General features: G+C 46.1%; 1 protein-coding gene across 1 annotated transcript in view; it reads left to right on the top strand.

Moving 5' to 3' along the window:
- Positions 1 to 22,453, top strand: part of GTF2IRD1 (GTF2I repeat domain containing 1) — a 123,704-nt gene that overhangs the window by 28,356 nt on the left and 72,895 nt on the right. The window contains exons 3-5 of the mRNA XM_077836773.1: positions 1,797 to 1,938; positions 13,991 to 14,137; positions 22,005 to 22,188. Of these exons, the coding sequence (XP_077692899.1) occupies positions 1,797 to 1,938; positions 13,991 to 14,137; positions 22,005 to 22,188 (473 nt within the window). The remainder of the gene's footprint in view (positions 1 to 1,796; positions 1,939 to 13,990; positions 14,138 to 22,004; positions 22,189 to 22,453) is intronic.

Raw genomic sequence — 22,453 nt, 5'->3', positions numbered from 1 at the left:
AGATCACAACAGATCGCTGGATTCTGAGCACAATAGGGGTGGGCTATTCTATCCAGTTCTGTTCCCTCCCACCTTCCCATCCACCTTCCCCGTCCCTCTTCATGAGCAACTCCTTCTCCAGGAGGTGCAGTCGCTCCTTGCTCTGGGGACGATAGAGGAGGTTCTTCAGGACTTCAGGGGCAAGGGATTTTACTCCAGATATTTCCTTATCCCCAAGGCCAAGGGAGGACTGTGACCTATTATGGATCTGCGAGACCTCAATGCATTCATCAATAAAACCAGGTTTCACATGGTCTCCCTAGCCTCTATCATTCCTTCCCTCGATCCGGGGGACTGGTGCGCCACCTTCAACATGCAGGATGTTTACTTCCATATCTCCATTATCCCAGCCCACAGACGGTTTCTTCACTTTGTGGCCAGCGGCTGGTGCTCCCATTTGGGCTCTTGACGGCCCCCAGATTGTTCACAAAGTGTATGGCAGTCGTGGCAGCCTTCCTCTGTACCTGGACGACTGGCTCATCAAAGCCCAGTTGCAAACACAAGTGGAGGTGCATGTGGCCCTAGCCCACACCACGTTCCTCAGGCTGGACGTGCCAGGGGTTCTGCTCCTTTCTGAACCACAGCCCGGGCTTCACCACAGACGCTTTTCACCTCACGCGCCCGCCGGGACAGGGCTTCGTTGATCCTCACGACGCCGGTGTGGTTTGCCATGCTGTTAAGCCTGTCGGTCAACAAACCGGTAACCCTTCCCTTGTGCCCAGACCTCATCGCTCAGGGCCACAGCAAGCTCCAGCAGCCCAACCTGGAGTCCCTCCACCTCACGGTGTGGAAACTCCCATGGTTGAACCCGTTGGAGCTCCAGTGTTTTGGACTCTGTGAGAGAAGTTTTCCTGGGAAGTAGGAAACCTTCCACCCGAGCCACGTACCTGGCAAAGTAGAAGTGGTTTTCTATGTGGTCCCTGCGGAAGGGTTTCCTACTGCAGCAAGCGCCAATTCCCCTCGTTTTGGACAACGTACTGGACCTGAAGCAAGAAGGGCTGGCAATATCCTCTATAAAAGTGCACCTGAGCTCCATCTTGGCCTTCCACCAGGGGCAGCGGGTAGATCAGTCTTCGGAAACCCTATGGTGGGCTGATTCCGCAAGGGCTTGGACAGACTTTACCCCCATGTGCGGCAAGAAGGAACTGAGCAGGCGGCGGGTCGGCAGTGTCCTATATACACTGCCATGAGGGCGCCACTCAAGGGGGCTCCACTGCCGACCCGATGGGTGCTGCTAGGGGAACACCTTCCGATGGTGATTGTGTACGTGGCACGCGCACGCACACACCTGTTGGAATGGACATGAGCAGCACATCTCGAAGAACAAGAGTTATGAGAGGCAGGTAACCATTGTGGGGTTTTTTTGTTGTTTGTTCTTTTAATTCCCACTGACATTCTTGGTGTTTTTTTTTTAAAAAAAAATAAAAATAAAAATGGTGTTTTAGTTAAAAATATTTTTTTTTTTTTTTTAAAAAGTCCAAACTGAAAATTTGTTGCCAAAACAATGTGTTTCTGGGGGTTTGCTGAAAAAACAAAGTTTTAGACTAAAATTAAAATGTTTGTTTTGATTGAAAAGTCATTTTGCACCCAAAAAAAATGTTGCATGGAAAGAGTGACTTCCGGCTCCACTTACAATGTGTCTATGGAATGCAGATAACTCCGTAAATACACATTAAATTGACAGATGACCATGTGAAAACATGAGATGCTTCTACATTTTCCCTCTTCTAACCCAATTGCTTTTCCCACCTCCCCAGTGTTCCGCACTTTCCAAACTAAACGCCGAGGTAGCCTGCATTGCAGTTCACGATGAAAGTACCTATGTGGTTGGGACAGAGAAGGGGAGAATCTTTATGAACACAAGGAAAGAACTGCAAATGGATTTTCACAAGTTCTGCAGTAAGTACCCTCCTGGTCCGGGTTAGAATCCAAGTCCACGCTTGGTAACGAAGTGTTCATTTCACGTGATGCTGAGGTGAATGTAGAATGCTAGTGGTAAATTCAAATGATGTGTTTGGTTTTCTTGCTACTTTATTGTGCCACATTTATTTTCCATGTGGCAAGGCCACAGATGGATAGCTTGGGCCCCTTTTCTGTAGCCCGCAGAGGCTGACGCTGCTGTTGGTCAAGGCTTTCCTTTCTCCATTGGTGGCTGTAGCGTGAGACTGTAACGTGTTGTAACTCCTTGTGAGATTGATTCTGTTTTACACAATTGCTTCTTTGTGCCATGCTGGCTGTGTAAAGAACCCTTAAAATGGATCCAGATTACATTTACTCTCTTTGAGGCCCGTTTACACTGCCATAAAGGGCCCTTAGTGTAAAGGAAAATTAGGCCCAGGGTGTTTATTGGTTAGGGGCACTGGCAAAACACTTACCTTGCGTGGCATGAGAACAAATGTTTGTTCTCTTCCCTTTCGATCCCCACCATGACCCTATGCAAATAGGCCTGCGGAGTGGTGAGGTCCCCGGCAGTCGCTCTTGGGCATGCTGTCTTGGTCCCCATCCCAGAGGCTGAGCAAGACACTAGCATCGGCAAGGGGAAACCTGCAGGCAAACGGAGAACCAGGCAAAGAGAGTGGGAGATAAGTGTTACGCCATCTTCCTCTGTCTGTGTTATCTGTGCCAAGGCCCAGCATGTCCTTATAAATTACCCTAGTAACTGAAGAGTTGACATGGACACTGGGGAAGCAGGTGACCCCTCCCAGGCCTGAACCAGCAGACCCAGCCACAGCCATCCCCCGCTCCCAGGAGGTCACTAAAGACTCAAATATGTTCCACAGACCTCTCTAGCAGGGTGTAGGTAGCGCTCCTGACGTGTTGTGATTCAGCGCCCGTGGAACTGGTTTCAGGATTGTAAGAAAGACCTTTTTCCTTTCTGTTTGTTTGACACCATGGTAAAATAGAGCTAATCTCACTTTGGGTCCAGAGGTTAAAGAAATGGCAGTCCACTCCAGGCCTGCTCAGTGTAAGGGTTATACCCAAATGTCTCTTCCCAAGTGATCAAGGTCACCATAACACTGAGGTCTGGCTGAGATGGAACTACAGTATATAGGGTGGCCTGAGGTTTCCTGTAAGCTTCTTGCCTTGTCTCCATATGTTTCAAGAGCCGCACTCACATGGTGCAAGGACCTTAGGGAAAGGCTCTGTCCTCAGGACCAGCAAAAGGCATCCTTCTTTGAATGCTGTAAGGTTTGGGGCTAGACTGTGGCTGTTAAATTGCATGTATAGCCCTGGTCTTGGAAAGCCAGCACACGGGCAAAACAGTTGGTGGCAAGCCCATTTCAAGAATGACTAGGAATAGCTTGCAGTGAGCCTGGCTACTTGAATTCATAACTCTGCTAGACACTGAGAATCATGGTCTCCACAGAGACACTGGTTTCATGGCTCATTACAACAATTTGTAACCTCCTAATCCTCCTTTGTCCTCTGATTGCAAAGGTGTTAATTGCCCACTTCATTTGAATTGGTTTCTTGCAACATGTGTTAACCCCTTATGTGTAACATTCTGTTCCCCGTTTTGTTTAGCTGTGACACTCTGGTTACCTTTCCCAGACCTAAAGAAGAGCTCTGTGATTCTAAAGCTTTTCTTCCGCCACCAGAAGGTAGTCCAGGACTCCAGTAAGAGAGATTACCTCACCGTCCTTGTCTTTAAGAATAGTTTTGTCTGAAGCTACTTGAGCTAGGAGAATTTCTGGGCTAGATGCTGTATGTATCACAAAGCAAGTCTGCGCTTTTCATTCAGACAAAGCAGGATTGAGGACATCACATCCCCCACGCTTGCACTGAAGGTGAGCTCACTGAATCAGAGAATTGTTCTCCTTTCCTTCTTTCTACTCCATGCCAATGCAAGTGAAGAGAAAACCTGGATGTAAATGACAGCCCTAAAGATCTACCTGAATTGGACCAGCGAATTCAGCAAACCAAACTCCCTATTTGCTATCACAAGTTGGAGGGGGGAAAATATTAAGATTTCACAGCTTGATGCTCAGCAGTTGCTTTCTTAGAATCTTATAAGGCAAAGAAATTTGCAACTGGGAACCTTGAAAGCTACAGTATGGTGGTCACAATCTGCTGATGGTAACTTTGATCCGTCAGATGCGACCTTCAGGAGGTGTGTGCTCGTCTTCTGGTGCATGCATGGACTCACTCCTGTGGACAAGCGAGAACAGCATTATGCTCTATTACTATTGTCTTCTTCCTACCAGAATTTTCTTTGTCACTAGTCACATCCCATCAGTGCCAGGTCAGTGGCCATGTCTTAAATCTGAGAGGAAAATTTCTTTTTCTCCGAGATTGCAAGTCCACTGATCCGGATCCATCCTCGGTTTCAGTTTTTGGGTGTTGGCTGCTCCAATTGGAAGAATTGGACATCATGCTTTTAGTTGCGTGCCTGGTTTATTACGTTAGTGTTCCACAGTTAATGTTATGACCAGTGCTTTGGCTTTCGGAGGACTCTGGCAAACAGGAAGTTGGCAGGCCAGTAGCAAAGGGCAGCTCGTTACTGATTGCTCTGTACGCCTCTGCACACTGCAGGGAAGGGCCCCAACCTATCCGTGCCAGATCAGTGGATTTACAGTCTCTTAAAAAATAAGTGCCAGAGAGAAGATGAAATTGCAATGCCCTGCTGGGCAGTGTAAGTAAAGGAGCAAGGTCAGTGCTTTCCTTTCTCAAGCCAGAGGAGTGCAAGCATATTGCAGGGGACAGTTTGCCAGCTGATCAACTCCCCACATCCTGCCCTCTTTCTCCGGCCATTTCCTGCAGGGGCCTTTTTCAAAACATGGCTGCTCTGTCCTTTACCTGTAGGTGAAATGCTGCTGTAGATGATGCAAAGGGCAAGGATTGTGGAGGGAAGTAGGGTGACCAGACAGCAAGTGCGAAAAATCAGGGGTTGGGGGTAATAGGAGCCTATGTAAGAAAAAGACCCCAAAATCAGGACTGTCCCTATAAAACTGGGACATCGAGAGGGAAGGCAATTTAAAAGAATGTACTGGTGGCCAGCGTCCGCTGCTAGGATGAAAGGCCTATGGAAAGGAACCCTAAATCTCCTTTCTCTGAGCCCATGATCGCCGTGGCGAAGGATGTCTTTGGCACACAAGCCAGTGCTTTACTCTCCCTTTCCCATCTCCTCGCAAGAGCAAGGGAAAACGCCTGGCGGGAAGAGTTCCTGTTGTTTGTGTCTCCTAGGGCAGCCTTACAAGGTAAATAATTGTAAGAGAACAGGCCACTGTGGAGGCGTCTCTCTGTATGACGCACACCTCGTTAGTCAGCAAGACAAGCCCTCCGGTCGCTGCTCGAGTGGTTTGAGGGCGCTCGTTAGAGAGCCGGTCACTCTTCCTCTCCCACAGCTGGGAGAAGATGCCACCACCCACCCTGAATGGTCCAACCCAAGACTGAGACCAGCCATTCCCTCCTGGCTTTCGGTGGCTCAAGGCACAGCCCCATCCTCCTGTTGCCCATCTCCAGGTCCCATGATGCTGCTGGTTTCAGTTGCACTACTTCTGATGCACCCAAAGCCTGATGCTGCCGGGTCCTGCCCTGACGCGACGCTCTGCTCCTTGTGCGATCTTGAGTGTTGAGGCAAGGGAAGGGGCTTGAATCGTGAGGAAATCAGTTCCTACCATCAGCACACAGCTGCTGAACTCAAGCCATTTGTCTCTCTGCTGCTGGATTTTTGAAGTAGGACATATCCTGCCTGGGTCTGGAACGGGTGTCTGTGCTGCATCACGGGTAATGAGGGTTCCAGAGGGAGATAGGAAGTCAGACACAATAGGAGAGCAGATTTTTTTGCACATGCTGGCTGTACTAAATACTAAAGTCTCGTGTAATAGAAATTAGGTGGCAAAAATAAACTCTCTGTGTGTGTGTGCCTGGTGTTGATGGAAACCATATTTGTGCTTAATCCACTGGAGAAATTGCTCAAGAACAGTTCATGCTTGTGAAAATATTAGCCTTATAAAGCTGCCAGGGTCAGCGTCTGCTTGGATTATTCACTGCATCTGTGCTGGCTGTACCAGCAAAGCGTGCCTGGGGTGTAATCTAACTTGTGCACTTGGCTTTGTGGAAGATTTCTCCCTTCCTCTCTTGGTATTCTCTCTTTCTGAGGTGGGGAGGCTGTGATCTGTTTCACTGTGGTTTATTGTAATCTGAGAAATCCATCTTTTGATAACCATCAGTCTCAAGCTTTTTAATTTTGCAAGTGAGCTTCCACCTGGCATGAGTCATTTAGAAAGAGTTGCAAGTGTTTACGGCCCATTCACACCACGTATGTAGACGGTATAAAAAATAGGATGTTCTATATGAAAACACCAAAAGGGTCATTCTGCAGTCCCCATTGCCCAAAGGCTGCCAATGAATCTCTCTATCCATCATAGATAATAAACTACTGTTGTATTAGGTCAAACTCAAATCTACTCTATAGAGGCAGCCCAAGGCACATGAAGTTTAATCTAAGCTCTTTCTCCCTTCGGTTAAATTTCCTGTGTTTTAAAAACGGAACCGTAACAATTGATACGAAATACAAAGTTTTGAGGACGGGGGTCTGACTGCGCAGCAGATGCTTAAGAGGGGGCGAAATCTGATAACTGCCTTGAATTTTAAAGGCTTTTCTCCACTAGAGAAAGCTCTTCCAGTTGGCATGCATTGTAAAGCATCCCTGAAAATGCCTCTGATTTATAGTCCAGTTGCCCCTTTAGAAAGGATCTAAAATAATCTAAAGCAGACATCACTGAAAGATATAAGAAGCCTCTTATCTACTGAGCAGCATTTCTGAGCACACAGACCTCACTTGAGCATGCTCATTTAGCACAGCCCTTCCTGAAATACTAAGGGGAATTGGCAATTATAAAGATGAATGTCAATAGAAGAGAATTTGTCTCGTTGGGAGGGGAGAGCCTTAGAAGGGTGTGATCTTTAAATGACTTCAAGGCCTTAGCAGAAAGAACCGAAAACTTTTCAAGCAAGCATCTCCCCCCCACATCCTTCCCCGCCCTAATGAGAAACTGTCTAGAATGTATTGTAAACAAAATATGTTTCTTGTGTCTCAAGGAGAGCTTCAGGCTGCCAACCCCTTCGGTCATTGCAGGTTGTGCTGTCCAGGGGCACTGGCAGATTCTCTTCCTTATTTCCTGTTCTCTCTGCCCTTCAAGATTCTCTGCTGTTCTCTCTCTCCTGCTGAATGCAGACTAAGGTTGTTCATTCCTCAGTGTATGTAAATTGAGTGGTAAATATTGCTGTGGCTATCAGAGGTGGCCAGCACTTGCTAGTGCCAGGACTGAATGCTCCAAGGTATCTTCAACTTCCATTCGAGTCAGCACCTCCCAGAAGGCACTCAGCACTGCCCAGCGTGGGGACGATTGTTTGCCGTGGTATTGGACAGTTGGATTTGCCCTTCCCGCTTACGCCATCCCAGTATCACTTTACTTTAAAGTAAATTCCTGCTGAAAAATCAGACAAATACTTCAGAGACCAAAGGAGTTTGAGAAATGTTGCTGGAAGAAACGCATCAAGTGGCCACTTTTCCTCCTGTGTACAGCAATAGAAGCAGGGAATCATCAGTGAGACTACATGCTGGTGAGATCAGAATCAGTCCTGTGGATGAGGCCCTCCCCACTGGGGACTCAGACATGGCCCTTTGCTCTGGGCTTAGCATATGGAAGGGGCACATAGTCACTCACTAGCAGGAGTAAGACTTTAGCGGACCTTGCTTTGTTCAGTATCCACTTCTTTGTCCTGATGGTAACTCTGGCCATGAACTTCCTAGAGCAGAGTTGCTAGACTTCAAAGAAGCTGCCTCTATCCCCCTCCCCACATCCTGGTTGGAAGGAGAGCTATTTTGATGCAAGATCTTGAGTGTGAAGGTAAAGTTCTGGAGCTCAGAGAGGCCCCTTCCATGCCTATTCTCATGTAGCTCTACTCTCTGAATCTTTGTTTTAAGCAGGCCTTACACCTGCACTATTGATGTCAAGGGGAGTCTTTCCACTGACTTCATTGGAAGTCAAGGCTGTGTTACCACGTCCCCCTGGCTAGGGGCTCCTTGGGTCACTGCTGAAAACAGGCCGAACTCCACTGCGGTCAAAAGAGAAACCTGCTGATTTACACCTGCTGCGGTTTGGGCCCCGGGTCTTCTGCTTAGCCTGGGATGAGATGGTTGGTTGTGCAAGCTGAATTTCTGGAGCAGTTTTGAGCTGATTGAGATGCGGCTTGCAGGGGAAAAAGAAACAGCAGTGCTTTTGTGGGTGGGGGTATTGTCTGTTCAGTCTGTACGGTGAACGTGTGCCTCCTGGATTTGTACGGCCGCGTTTCTGTCTGACAGCTTTCTCATGTCAGTAGTTCCTCTGGCAGATAAAAACTGCAGCAGGTGTATTGGGAACAGCAGATAAGACTCCGAAATCTCCTGATCGGTCCGTTCCAAATCCTGGTGTGGAATGTGGAAGCCCAGCATGCATTCTGTGCTCGCTTTTGATGGTGCCGCTGTTAACCCTGGGACGTGGAACTGCAACACCATTCGAAGTCACTGACACCAGCCTAAAAGAAGAGAAGGGCGTAGAAGGAGAGAACCTCTACTCCAGCTTGTGATGAGCAGCTGGAGCATTTCATAGCAGTGAAGCAGGTGCAGTATTTGTCAGCAAAGAAAGGGCAGCCCATGCCTCGGAGGGAAAAACCTCTCAGGGTTGCTGCAAAATTCTCACTGAGCTCAGGAAGGCGGAAGAGACTCAGGCGGACAGTGCAAACAAAACTAGCAGGCACTGACCTGAGGAGCTGGTCTTCCCATGCCCTTCGCTGCGGTACTTTCTGTTGGATTACTTTGGAATTGTGCTTCGCTTCTACAGTGTTTTGAGGCTTGGCACAGCTTGATCGGAGAGATAGCAGACAACCTGAGAGAGCTGTAAAATGCATCTGGAAACATTAAAGTCTGTTCTAAGTTTAACTTCACGAAAAGCTTCTTTTTTTGAAACAATAAAGGCTTGAACATCAAATACTGAGGAAGACATGAAAAGGTCCTGCTGTCTGTTGGCTTTCTCCCCACACATAGCTCCACATATTCCCCCCTCCTCCCCACTTCCTATTATTCTAGTATCTTCTAAGAAGATGGAAAATTACATTTGTTTTCCTACTAGCTTCATCCTTTTCCCACTTGACAAGAATTGAGTCCTTCTAGGGTGTGTGGATGTATGAGCTCACCCCCATGCTGTTTTTAGGGGAGCAGAGATATTTCTTGTCACCTCTCTTTGTGCATCCATCTCCTGGGTGACCGCACTGGCGAAGGTACTGTGTCATTAGTACTATTTAGTATTTATAGTGTGGTAGCACATACAGGCCCCATTGAGATCAGGGTTCCATTTGTGCCAGGTGTACACAAACATAGTAAGAGATGGTCCCAACCCCGAAGAGCTAGCCTAAGACAAAACATAAGGAAAGGGTGGGAGAAAGGAGGTGTGGAACTGAGGGATGGACAAATGAAGTGACTTGCCCAGGCTTGTGCTAGGGCTTGTCTACATGACCACTTGGTTAGTGGCAAGCTGTGGCGTAAATCTACCCATGCTAGCCCGATGTGTGCTAAATGCCCATGTGGACCCTGTTGCTGTGAAACAAGAGTAGATCCGAGTACCCTAGGGACCTGGGCGGTATAGTCCACATAGACACTGTGCTAGGGTAGATTTATACCCCGGCTTGCCACAAATTAAATGTTTGTGTTGACAAGCCCCTAATCTAACAACACGAACGTCCTTCCGCTCCACGGAACAGTTGTGCATTGGCTGAGGAATAGATTAAGTGAGCGTCAAGGTTTTTTTTCCTTCAGTAGCTCTTATTTCTGATCTTGTGTCTGCAGCAATGTGCTCATCTGTGGGAAGAGGCTTATGTTACACTAACGCCCGCTGCAGAGCCGAATAGTGCTCGGGGGGTGTGTGTGTATACACCTCCCATTTGTTTCGGTGCACTAAACAAAATGGTGACCATCTCTTACAATCATTTGTTTCTCGTTGCCAGAGTGACGCCTTTTACTAGTTTTCAAATACAGTAAGATCCCCAAACCCACCACTCCAGGCACCCGGCTGCTTTGGCTAGAGTCACAGTCCACAACAGCAGCATGACGCTCCTTGCCGCCAACTCATGTAATGGAGACTAGATGGTTTTCCAAAAGTCTGATGTCCACTCTGACCGTGGTTACTGAAATGAGGGGGTGGCGAGTCCCTTATCCTGTCTGACTTTATCAGCACTAGCAATCTCCCTCTGTACTTTTACCACCAGGCCTCCTGGCAGGAGCAATGAGGTGAGCACTAGAGCAGTCAGTACTCCAGCGTTCAGTGGCCTTTTTCTCCCTGTGTTGTCTTGACCTGCCTGCGCCAGCTCTCCATTACTGCGTCCTCTGCTGTTGCCATCATTGGAGCTGCACTGGGATAATTAATTGGCAGGAGATTTCCCAGAAGTGCAGACACTGCCGAAGTGTCTCAGCACTGCCTCCCCTCCCACCCCATCCTTCCCAGGGCGTTGCAAGGATTATTTAATGTGTCCAAAGTGCTTTGAAATCCTCAAATGAAGAGGTGTCGTATCAGGCCTTGTCTGCACGTGGAAGTTATGCCGGCTCCACTTAAATGGGTTTAAAAACCAATTGAGTTAAATCAGTGCAAGCCTCGTGTGGACAGATTAATATTGGTTAAAATGGATTCTGTTGGCTTGGTATGTCCCTGTACCTGTACTGATGCAAGAAAAGCATGTGTAGTCGAGGCTTAAATTGATAGGAGAGTGGTTCTGGACCAATTTAACCATGTCAATTTAGAATTGCATCTTTAGTTAAACCAGTGTAACTTTTGTGTGTTGACTGGGCCAAAGCGTAAATGTATTATTATTATTATTATTGTTCATGATCCATAAGAAAGCAGCACCTCAGATCCTGAGAAGTGTCCTACTCTGTTATAGTGATGTTCATTGTGTGTACATGGGTCTGATCTCTCTACCTGTCCCATACTCCCCGACTCTTTGTGCTTTGTCGCTTGCGTTGCCTTCCACGTGACACTGAGCATCTGGGACTCTTGGATCGGAAGCAGCACGCTATAACTTGAGCTTCATTTATCAGCATACGTTCTGCTTATTGCCCTGCTGCATTATCCGGCGGGTGTTTAACCACAGCTGGGTTTAAAAAGCAATAACTCAGTTTCCTATTTGCATAGAGGATTGTTTCAGACGAAGGGATCCATCAGTTCCTCCTTAAGCAATCAAACAGCATCCGGGCAGATCACAGGCAAGAGTCTGCAGAGTATGATGAAAGAATTAGTCCTTTCCCACCGAAAATCCCTTGTGAATAGGTTTAGAAAGAATGGCAGTAATGTACTTGTAGTGTTTAATTTTCTGTGCATTTAGAGATGCAAGGAAATTGTTGCTGTAGACATAATTTAGCTGAGGTTTAATGGGGGGAAATTAGCAGGGAATAGCTGGTATTACAGGGCTGTGCAACACTGAGGAGTAAGAAAGCCTTCAAGCAAGGGGGATTTGCTTTTCAGAAAAACTGAGGGCTAAGCAGATTGAACCCAGTGAAAAGAAGTACACTGGCCAATTAATCACAATCGTTTCAATGAAGCTGTGTGTGTGAAATCAGGAAAAGGGGTTGGCATATCCGGGATTGGTGCTGGGCGGGTGAGTTCTGGCTCTGTCATGGTTGGAGGGGGAGAACACTGACATTCTGAACCTTGCTCTGTCCTACGGTGGGGGCTGGACTCTTTTCAGACCGTCTGCCTGGAGTGTGATGGGGGAGGACGTGGGATACGGAATGGATGTAGCAGGAGCGTGGGAGCCGTTTAATAATTGTACGGTGGAAGGTATTGTTTAAATCACTGGCACTGAGAGGCTCTCTCTCTTCTGTGTGTTGGAATTTCTTTGCCTGGCTTCCCATGCTCTTGTAACGCCTCCGTGGCTTTCTGGAATTTGCAGGATTTTCTGTCCTTTTACAAAAACCCAAACCAATCCATTTGGAGAGAGAATCATTTAAACAAAACCTTAATACAATAAATAAAGGGGGCTATATGGTCTCTGTGACGTAGAAAGCGACATTGAAGGTGCCTTCTTGCAGTCCTGCTTCAAAGTATGATGCTACTGACTGACTGCTGCTGCTTTGGTGGTTTGCAAGACCTTGACAACACTTGGTCCCTAATTGTCCATTGGTGGAGGGGCTAATGTAGATAGGACTTAGGTGACCTTACCACTGTGTGCTCTAGACCTGCTCTGAGCGAGGTTATCAAATGGCTGTGTCCTGCTGTGGCACTTTCTTGGGGCTCCCAGAATTGTGGGTCACCTTGTTAAACCCCTACTTCAGCGAGAGAGAGGGGTGCTGGTGCTAAACTGGAGGATGGCTCCCTGTCTCCCCAGTCTGTTAGCTACCCCTGACTAACTTCTCTGAACTCTGCCAGCCCTTACTTTGCCTTGCAGGTAACACTCGGGGCATCCCAGGCCCAGAGCCCCCTGGAAGAGCAGTAGCTTGCGGTATCCAGTCCCTGGATACACGTTAATCACCAAGTCTGCTGCCTCCGAAGAGACACTGTACTCACCAGCTTTCTTGCTTCCACTAAGAATTCACACTTCGTGATTAAAAAGAAAAGAAGTTTATTTACAAAGATAGAGGTTCAAGTGACACTGAGTAAGAGTAGTAGAAACAGGTCTGATTACAACTAAAGCAAAAGGAAAACATGGTTCTAAGAGACTAAACATCACTTTAGGTGATAGATGTAACTTAGACAAAGATTTCAACCTGCTAAAGTGACCTCGCAACATCTCCAGTCCTCTGGGCCAGGATCCAAAATGCACTGTCTGTTTTGCTCCCTCCGTCATGGACCACCAAGGGGTCCCTTTCCTCCTCCTCCTCCTCCTCCTTATAGTCCAGTCAATCTTTGACATGTATCCCTTTGCTGTGAACCCACAGACAAAGTTCTTCTCTCCTGCTCTGTGTTCTTTGGGGTGCTGATGCCAGATCGTCTCACATTCTCCTTTTAACTTGCTTTTCCTTTTGAGTTAATATGCGAATGAAGCTTGCTTCATGTTGAGTTACACAATCTCTGATTTACACTGGCGAACTAGGCAGACGGGTAAATCAACATCTCTTTGTCTGGGAAAAATATGTTTATTTGCCCTGCCTGGTTACATAGCTTAAGCATATTTTTAGTACATACATACTCCTTGAATAACTTGCGTACACGCATCCCACAATGTTTATGGTGGCCAGTAGGCGATAAGCTTTTGACCATCTACATGACATTGTTTATGGATAAATACTATGACCGCAATGTGTTAGGTGTAGTGAGTTTGTCAGGGCTGATAGGAGTTGCTGTAACATGACAGTAAACCCTTTGTCACTGGGCATTGAGAGGCTCTTATGGTCATACGTGTCCACAATAGCATTTCCACCATCACTACTGCTAGCCAGCCAGCACTCCTAGTGCAAAGGTGGGGAAATTTCTCCAAAGCTCATGTAGGGATTTGGACACTCAATTTTCGTTTCATTAATTTACAATGGGAGCTGGGTGTCCAAATCCCCTAGGCAGATGGGAAAATCCCACCCTTCATGGGTAACTTATTGTCCCGGGATAGGTGTGGTGCATCTGCATTGTGCCGTCCCTCTGCTCAGGGATAGATTTGACTGCTAAAGCTGGGTTTAAGTGGTGTGCAGGGTCTTGAGCAGCCCTTCTGGACCGGGGACACTGTGGGGCTGAGCAGCTGCAGCCATCATTGACTTTTGCTGGAATTGTAGGTGCTTTGAGCTTTTGAAAACCAGGCCCCTGTTGTTTTAAAGCAGAGACATTTGGGAGCTCGCTCCAGGATGCTGGACGACCAAAACTACCAGTGACCTTGAATCCAGTTTGAATCATGGTCAATTGAGGGCGATGCGGGGGGGAACCACAGTGACCAAAACCCTCCCCTTCCTCCAGACGCTTCCACTTTCTCTTTCTTTTTTCTTTTCTTGCAGGAGGTCAGCAGAGGAAAGAGCAGGATGCAGACTTCCAGAAGAAGGCAAAGGACTGTGGCCGGAGCATCCCAAGGGTCTCCCCTCATCAAGGATCAGACGTTTACCTACTCAGGAAGATGGTAGAGGAAGTGTTTGATGTGCTTTATAGTAAGAATCTTCACAATTCCATTTGGGTTGTTTTTGAAGGGACTGGTCTCACCAACAGCTGAAGGCACGTTATTACCCTGACATTCTGAGAAACGGGGCCTCTATGTACTTGTGGCTACATCTTTCAACCCTGCTCTGATTTAGCCATTGCATCGTGATCCCTCTTGGCCTCAATCAGCACAGCGCTTAGCACATGCTTCACTTTAACTTTAAGCATGTGCTTAAGTCTGTCCTTGTTTAGCAAAGCACTGACTAATACCCTTAGAAATCTGCCCCTTTAAGCACTTGCTTAAGTCCAATTGACTTAAGTGCTGGGGTGAACAGGGATGGATTTAAACACGAGCTTGAGTGCTTTACTAAAGCTGGCTCTCAAAGCCAAATCCTGTGCCCCACAGAAGTCAATGGCCCTTTTGTCACTGCTTGAGTGCAGGATCAGGCCCTTAAGAGATTATGAAGGGAACTTTATAGCCTTATCGACATGGAGTGTACATCATGTTGACTCCATTGAAATCAATGGGCCTAACTGTTACATTTTCCTCTGCAGAAAGGCCCTTGAAGGGACTGTTCCACGGCTCGTTAACTAAATGTGCCAGTGAATAAATTAACGTGTGTGGGGAGACGTCCTTAGAAATGCTGTCCCTGCAGCATTCTCAGACCAATGCTGTGCTCCCAGCAGAGTTTTTAAAATTTGGTCTTTATCCCTAATGTGGCTTTTAAAGTGGTTTTAGTGCCAAATTTCTTTTTTGAAGGAAAAAGATGATTTTCCTAAGAGCTCTGCAACCTGAGCTCTGAGATACAAGCTCATTTCATTCCAGCTCATATATCTTCCCCAGTAATAAAGATGCTGCCGTTAAAATGTAACTGAGCACCATGTTGCTGATGTAACCCACTGTTGACTGTGTGTTACAGGTCTCTCGCTGTGCCCGATCCACAGAGGATAGGCATTGTTACAGCCCTAGCTAGGGAGCTTTAGCTCACGCTGTAGCTGTATGGACTCTGGAGGTCTCGGGTTCAAATCCTACTGTTGGTCAAGATGGCGGCAGTTACACATGCACAAAACCAGACAGGCTTCCAGCTCACCTTTCTAGAATCTGGGTTGGGCCAACTGTAGTGAAAACACATTTGTGTTAGCAAGATGAGTAGACGCACCAGGATATTCCCACAGAGTGAAATTTGCCCCTTGCCAAGGGCCAGTGCAAGGGCTCACACCGCTTTCGTCCCATTTAAGTCCTCAGTCAAGTTGAAATAGTGCCTAAACAGTGTGTTGGCCTTCTGCACAGTGGCAAATTAGGCCCATTGAGAAATAGGTGTCTTCCTGGCAGTAGTCACAGGTTTGAAAGTTCTGGCCCCAGGGGTGCCTAGGCAACCACGGCCCACGCAGGGTTAAATGGAATTTGGTGGCTGCACAGGGGATTGCCCAAGTATATACTGAAAACTGATAAATGTATATAGTAAGTATATATTGGAAGCTGAGAGCTTGCAGGGAAGTCCACTAAATCTCTACTCCATTGACTCACTCTGTGTCACTTCACATGCCTTTGAATGCTTGTTTTACAAAGAAAATGCGTTGCTTGCCTGAAGATGAACAGGGGACTGATAGACTGAATATCAGCCCTTAACAGCGAACGTCAGATTTGTTGTGTTTATAACTTGGCATTTCGATGGTGGTTTTGCAGTCCGTTATCTAGAATCAGTTCAGTCTTGTTATTTGTTACTGTGTAGCACTCAAAGAGTGCTAAGTGCTTTGTAGCCAAGTAAAGAGACAAGTTACCTCGGTTCTGTTCCTGGCTTTGCCACTGGTGTGCTAGGATGACCTTGGGCAAGTCATTTTATTGCCCTGTGCCCTATGATTAGAAGTCAAGATTTTAGAAATCACTTAATGGATACCATGTCCCATTACAATGGGTGTTCGGATCCTCTCCGTGGCTTTGCAGATCGCAACCCAAATAGACACTGTAGGGAAAGGTATGCAACAAAGACAGATGAACGAGCAGTGAAATTCAGCACTCAGCTTATTAGATCCCCAGGTGAGAAAGAGGGAAGAGGGAGAAAATTAATGTACATGATAAAGTGTACCTGTTTGAGGGTCCGTTTGGAGGAAATGTTTTACATTTTCAATCCAGCACCGTGGTGGTGCATGTACACGTGGGGAATGGAGTTTGGCCTAGTGGGACAGGCACTAGACTGGAATTCTAGAGACCTGGGTTCTGTTTCTGCTACCGGTCTGCTGATGTGACCTTGGACAAGTCGTTTCATTGCTCTGTGCCTCAGTTTTACTATCTGTAGAAATGGGATGATGGTCGTCACCTCCTTGTGTGAAGTACGTAGAGATCTACCGGTGCAAAGCACTGTGTTAGAGCTACCTGCTATTATTATTTATTTATTTATTTATTATTTTATTTATTAGTGTCCAGGGCAATGGACTGGAAGACTTGGGTTTGATTCCTGGCTCTGCCACTGACCTGCTGTGTCACTTGGGCAAATCGCTCCCCGCTCTGTGCCCGCTTTCCCCCCCCGCCCCACCTTTTGCCTGTCTTGTTTCTTTAGATTGCAAGATCTTTGGGGCAGGGATTGTCCCTGGCTATGTGGTGGTACAGCGCTTAGCCCAGTGAGGTGCCAATTTTAATTGGGGTCTCTAAGTGCTACCACTGTTCCCTCTAAGCTGTGCGCGTGTGCACACGCACACGGATCCTAAACCTCGTGCACGCAGCAAAACACTGCGCGCACAACCATTTACACCGAAGCGCAACAATTTGACCAGAAGAAATTCTTGCGCACACGGCCTGTCAAAAATTAGAGGCAACATTGAGAGCTACCCTAACGCAAATAATGTTTGCCTGATTTTTTTAGTGGTGCGGTGCATCCGGGATGTACAGTGTCTTCAGTGGCAACAACGGCTGCTCTGAAAATCAAGCTCCAGATTTTTGTGTGCATCTCTGGTGCACAGCTGTCTTGCCTGCTAATCGTCATGTCCCATGTGACTATCCCTTTCTTCAGACCATAACCAGGGTGTGTCCAGTTCCATATTGACTACAGCCAAGTATGCTGAAGATGGATGCAGAACCTCAGGCTGGCTCTGTATCCTATACCTAGAGGTCTGTTTGAAATTAACAATTCTCTTTCTTCCATTTTTATCCTTTAAAGAAAGTTGCCGCCTATCAATGAGGATGAAAAATCACAGAAAACGCTTGCTCAAAAAAAAAATCCCAGATTCCCTCTGGAGCCCAGTAATCTCTTCACCAACAGAATGACTGATTACTATGGAGTTCTATTAATCAGACATTAATGATTATTATTGTCTCTTTTTAGTTAAAGCTTGAGCCTCTGCTGGGTTTGCTGAAGGTCACTTTGAAGGTAGCACATTCCCCACAAAAACTTGCCTAGGCACCTGCAAGCATCTAGCCGATAATTGGTTGCTATCAACATTATTTGCTTCTTTCTCCCTGTCCTGGGGAGGGAGAGCGGGCGATATGGGGAAGAGAAAATCTGCTGCAGCCAGTGCACTGAGGCAGGGAATCAATTAGTACTTTTCAAGCTAGCTGAGAGTGAACTCACAATGCTGTGGTTCAAAGGTTTGTTTTGAAACTTCTGTTATGGAGTTAATGAAAATGTTATCCATCCAAGCTATACGGAACACTGATTGCTTGGGCAAGTCACACATCATTAGTTGTTGTTCTTTGAAGCAATGCTCTGTGTTGAAGAAATTACTTTTAGTAAGTGCCACCAGGTTTCCAGGATTTTGTAAAATCAGCTCCAGGTTAAAAAACTATTTAAATGAAATCACACACAATCCCACGACTAATTACAGACCCCTGAAGCGGGGTTTCCCCTGCACCAGTGCAGTGATCTGGATTGAAATACCACAAAGAAGAATGATGAACGAATGTACAGCTGGGCATTACAGGCAGATGTGCTGCACTTGTACATGCATCTGGATGCTGAGTCACTGAGTGATTCAGGTCCTTGCGCTGGTGTCTCTCCTCTTTTGCTTCCTGCAATGAGTGCCTGGTGTATTGGTGTCTGTGGTTTGGGTCAGGCTCAGAATTTAATTTTTTCAGGAGAGAGGGGCTCAAGATTTTTGAGATGCGTTTAGCGATTTTGGGTGCCTCCATTTTATGGGTGCCTAGCTTGAGACACCGTTAAAGGCTCCTGGTTTCCAGATCTTGCTGAGCACTCATCCTTTGAAATCAGGCCCCTGGAAGGCATCTCAGATTGGACACCTGGACTCGCTCATCACTTTTGAACTTCTTGGTCAAGTTGCCTAAGGCACTGGGTCTTATTAACCTTTCCAGACTACTGTACCCCTTTCAGGAGTCTGATTGGTCTTGCGTATCCCCAAAGTTACACCTCACTTAAAATCTACTTACTTACAAAATCAGACATTAAAATACCAAAGTGTCACAGCACACTATTACTGAAAAATTGCTGACTTTCTCATTTTACCATATATTATCAAATAAATCAATTGGAATATAAATTTCAGTATATACTATATAAAGCAGTATAAACAAGTCATTGTCTGTATGCAGTTTTAGTTTGTACTGACTTTGCTTGTGCTTTTTATGTAGCCTGTTGTAAAACTAAGCAAATACATAGATGAGTTGATGTACCTTCTGGAAGACCTGTCGTTCCTCCATGGGTATGTGTACCCCTGGTTGAGAATTTCTGGCCTAAGGTGACTCTTGGGACAATAGTCTTCTTCCATTGCCAGAGAAAGAGAGGAGCAATTTGTTCCCTGCTCCCCCCTGAGGCATTGCTGGAAGAGATGCAGTGATATTTGTGTGCAGTTCTCTTATTTTGACATTGGCTATTGAAGCAGGAGTCGTGTTGTGGGTAAAGCACAGGAGCAGGATATACAGGTTCCATGTCCACTGCTAATTTGCTAGTCAACGAACCCTTCTGGGCCAACCAGTAAAATGGGGATCATGGTATTTCCTTATGTCACAAGTGGTATTGTGAGGCTCAGTGCATTGACATTTGTAAAACACGTTAAGATTGTTGAGAGAAAGGGGCTAGTTCATTTTGATTTTTTTTAATGAGAAACAGACACAAAATGGTGCTAGGCAAAAGAGACACTTTACTTTTTGGCTCAATGTTTATTCATACTTCACCTGCCTGAAAAAGGAATGCTGAGAGTACTTTAATGAATATGCAAATAAAAATAAGTGTAGATCTTTAGTCTCCTGGTCAGATCTTCTCTCCCTTCTTCTAACAAGGTAGAAGTTACTATGGGCCAGAAGCTAGGCTGGTGTAAATGAGCATAGCTCTGCTGAAATCAGGGAGTTTCATTGAGTTACACCAGATCATAGAATCAAAGAAATGTAGGGCTAGAGGGGATCTCCAGAGACCGTCAAGTCTCAGCCCCCTGCACTGAGGCAGGACCAAGTAAACCAAGACCATCCCGGTGCGAGGTTTGGAGGTTTTTAAGAACCTGTGGGACAATTATGGGGATTCCACAGCCTCCCTTGGAAGCCTATTCCACAATTTAACTTACGAGGGTTTTTCCGAATATCTAGCCTAAATCTCCCTTGCTGTAGATTAAGCCCAACTCTTGATCAGCATTCTCTTCATAACAGCCCTTGGCATATTAGCAGACTGTTAGCAGGACCCCCTAAGTCGTCTTTTCTCAAGACTAAACATGACCATTTTTTTTTTAATCATTCCTCAGAAGGTTTCAAAACCTTTTCTCATTTTTTTTTTGCTCTCCTTCGGATTTTCTCCAATTTACCCACCTCTTTTGTAAAGTGTGGTACCCAGAATTAGACACAGGTCTCCGGCTGAGGCCTCACCAGCGCTGAGCAGAGCGGGAGAAGTACCTCTATATGTCTTACATATGACACTCCAGTTAATATACCCCAGAATGACTTGAGCTTTTCTTGCAACTGCATCAAGCTGTTGACTCATTCAAGCCGCAATACACTATAATACCCAGATCCTTGTCAGCAGTGCTACTGCCTAGCCAGTTATTCCCTGTTTTGTAGTTGTACATTTAGTTTTTTCTTCCTAAGTGAAGTACTTTGCACTTGTCTTTTATTGAATTTCATCTTGTTGATTTCAGACCAATTCTCATCCTGTCCGCCAAAGTGCTTGCCACCTCTTCCAGCTTGGTGTCATCCACAGATTTTTATAAGCAACTCCAGGTCATTAATGAAAACGTTGAATAGTACCAGATTCAGGACTGACCCCTGCAGAGGCCCAGTAGGAACTCCCTCCTAGTTTGACCACAAACTATTCAGAACTACTCTTTGAGCATGGTCTTTAAACCAGTTGTGCACCCACCTTATAGTAAATTCACATAGACCCCATTTCCCTAGTTTGCTTACAAGAAAATCATGTCAAGACCCTTACTAAAATCAAGATATGTCATGTCTATTGCTTCACCCCATCCAGTGGGATTGTAACCCCATCAGAAAAGGAAATTAGGTTGGTTTGGCATGTTTTTTTTTTCTTGACAAATCCATGCAGGCTATTCCTTATAATCCTATTATCCTGTAGGTGCTTAAAATTTGGTTGTTTAATAATTTGTTCCAGTATCTTTCTGGGGATCGAAGTTAGGCTGATTGGTCTATAATTCCCTGGGTCCTCTTTGTTCCTCTTTTTAAAGATAGGTTTTTTTGTTTGCTCTTCTCCAGTCCTCTGGGACCTCACCTGTTCTCTGAGATAATTGCTGATGGTTCCAAGATTCCATCAGGTAGTTCCTTGAGTACCCTAGGATGAATTCCATCAGACCCCGCCAACTTGAATACATCTAACTTATCTAAATATTCTTTAACCTGTTCTTTCCCCTATTTTGGCTTGCATTCCTTCCACCTTGTTAATATTAACTGTGTTGAGTATCTGATCATCATTAACCTGTCTAGTGAAGACTGAAGCAAAATAGGCATTAAACACCTTAGCCTTCTGATGTCATCAGTTATTAGCTTTCCATCCTCACTAAGTAGATGCTCTACAGTTTTCTTCATCTTTCTCTCGTTCCCAATGTATGTAAAGAACCTCCTCTTACTGCTTTTTATGTCCCTTGCTGGGTGTAACTCACTTTGTGCCTTAGCCTTTCTGATTTTGTCCCTACATGCTTGTGCTCGTCTTTTGTACGCCTTCTTAGCAATTTGTCCGTGTTTCCACTCTTTGTAAGATTCATTTTTGATTTTCAGGTCATTAAAGAGCTCCTGATGGAGTCATGTCGGCCTCGTACTATTCTTCCTATCTTTCCTTCTCATTGGAGTAGTTGGCATTTGTGCCTTTAATATTGTCTCCTTGACTAACGGCCAGCTCTCCTGAGCCCCTCCCTTAGATTTTCTTCCCATGGGACCTTACCTACCTGTTCTCTAAGTTTGTTAATCTCCTTTTTCTTGAAGTGCCTTGTCTTTATTCAGCTGCTCTCACTCCTTCCTTTCCTTAGAATCATGAAATCTCTCATTTCATGATCGCTTTCACCCAAATTGCCTTCCACCTTCAGATTCAGAACCAGTTGCTCCCTGTTGCTCATCATGAAATCTAAAATGGGTGTCCCCTTGTTCCTTCATCCATTTTCTGAAACAAAAAGTTGTCCTTAATACATTCCAAGAATTTCTGTGTGTTCCCATATCACTGTTCCTGCTCCTCTTCATTGGGGTTTTGTGAGACTTTATTAATGTTTGTGAAGTGACTGAAGAGCCTTAAATAATAGATACTGCCATAGGTAATGCCCACGTTTTGTTATAACAATATTATGGGTGGGAAGAATTATCCTGACCAGTTCGCACTGGTGTTTGCAGTCTGTCCTGCACTGCATCTCTCCGCTAAAGCCCCGACCAGCTGCAATTGTGAGCAATTTCTGCCTGGAAAAGCCAGTGACTTTATCCAACGTGTAATTGTGCCTGTTTCCCAGGTGAAGCCATAGGGAAGAACAGCGTGGTGCCCTTGCCCTATGAGAAGCTGATGAAAGAGCCAGGATTGCTCGCAGTTGCCGGCTTGCCTGAGGGACTTGGCTTCCGGAAGCCCACGGAATACGATGTGAAATCCCTGATGGCGATTTTGGAGCACAGCCACAGTATCCGGTTCAGGCTAAAAAGGTAACTTCACAAACCCTGAGAGGGTGGGAGCACGGAGTCTTCACTTCGCTTTGCTTCTTGTCCACACTGAGCCACGTCCAGGGAAGGACCCTCCCCTTTGAGTTCAGCGGGCTCTGAACCAGGCCTCTGAAGGGTTTTGTATGCCAACTGGATCACGTGAGAGGGGGACGCTGCAGAGCCTGGTGCCATTTGTCACATAACACATGGGCTTGGCTGCTTTATGGGGCTCTCTGACAGGCTGAGTTAATTAACAGCTCGATACCAC

The sequence above is a fragment of the Eretmochelys imbricata genome, chromosome 17, assembly GCF_965152235.1.
Source record: "Eretmochelys imbricata isolate rEreImb1 chromosome 17, rEreImb1.hap1, whole genome shotgun sequence".
Lineage (NCBI taxonomy): Eukaryota > Metazoa > Chordata > Testudines > Cheloniidae > Eretmochelys > Eretmochelys imbricata.
The sequence above is the reverse complement of the archived record's forward strand: the minus strand, read 5'-3'. Positions and strand labels throughout refer to the sequence as shown.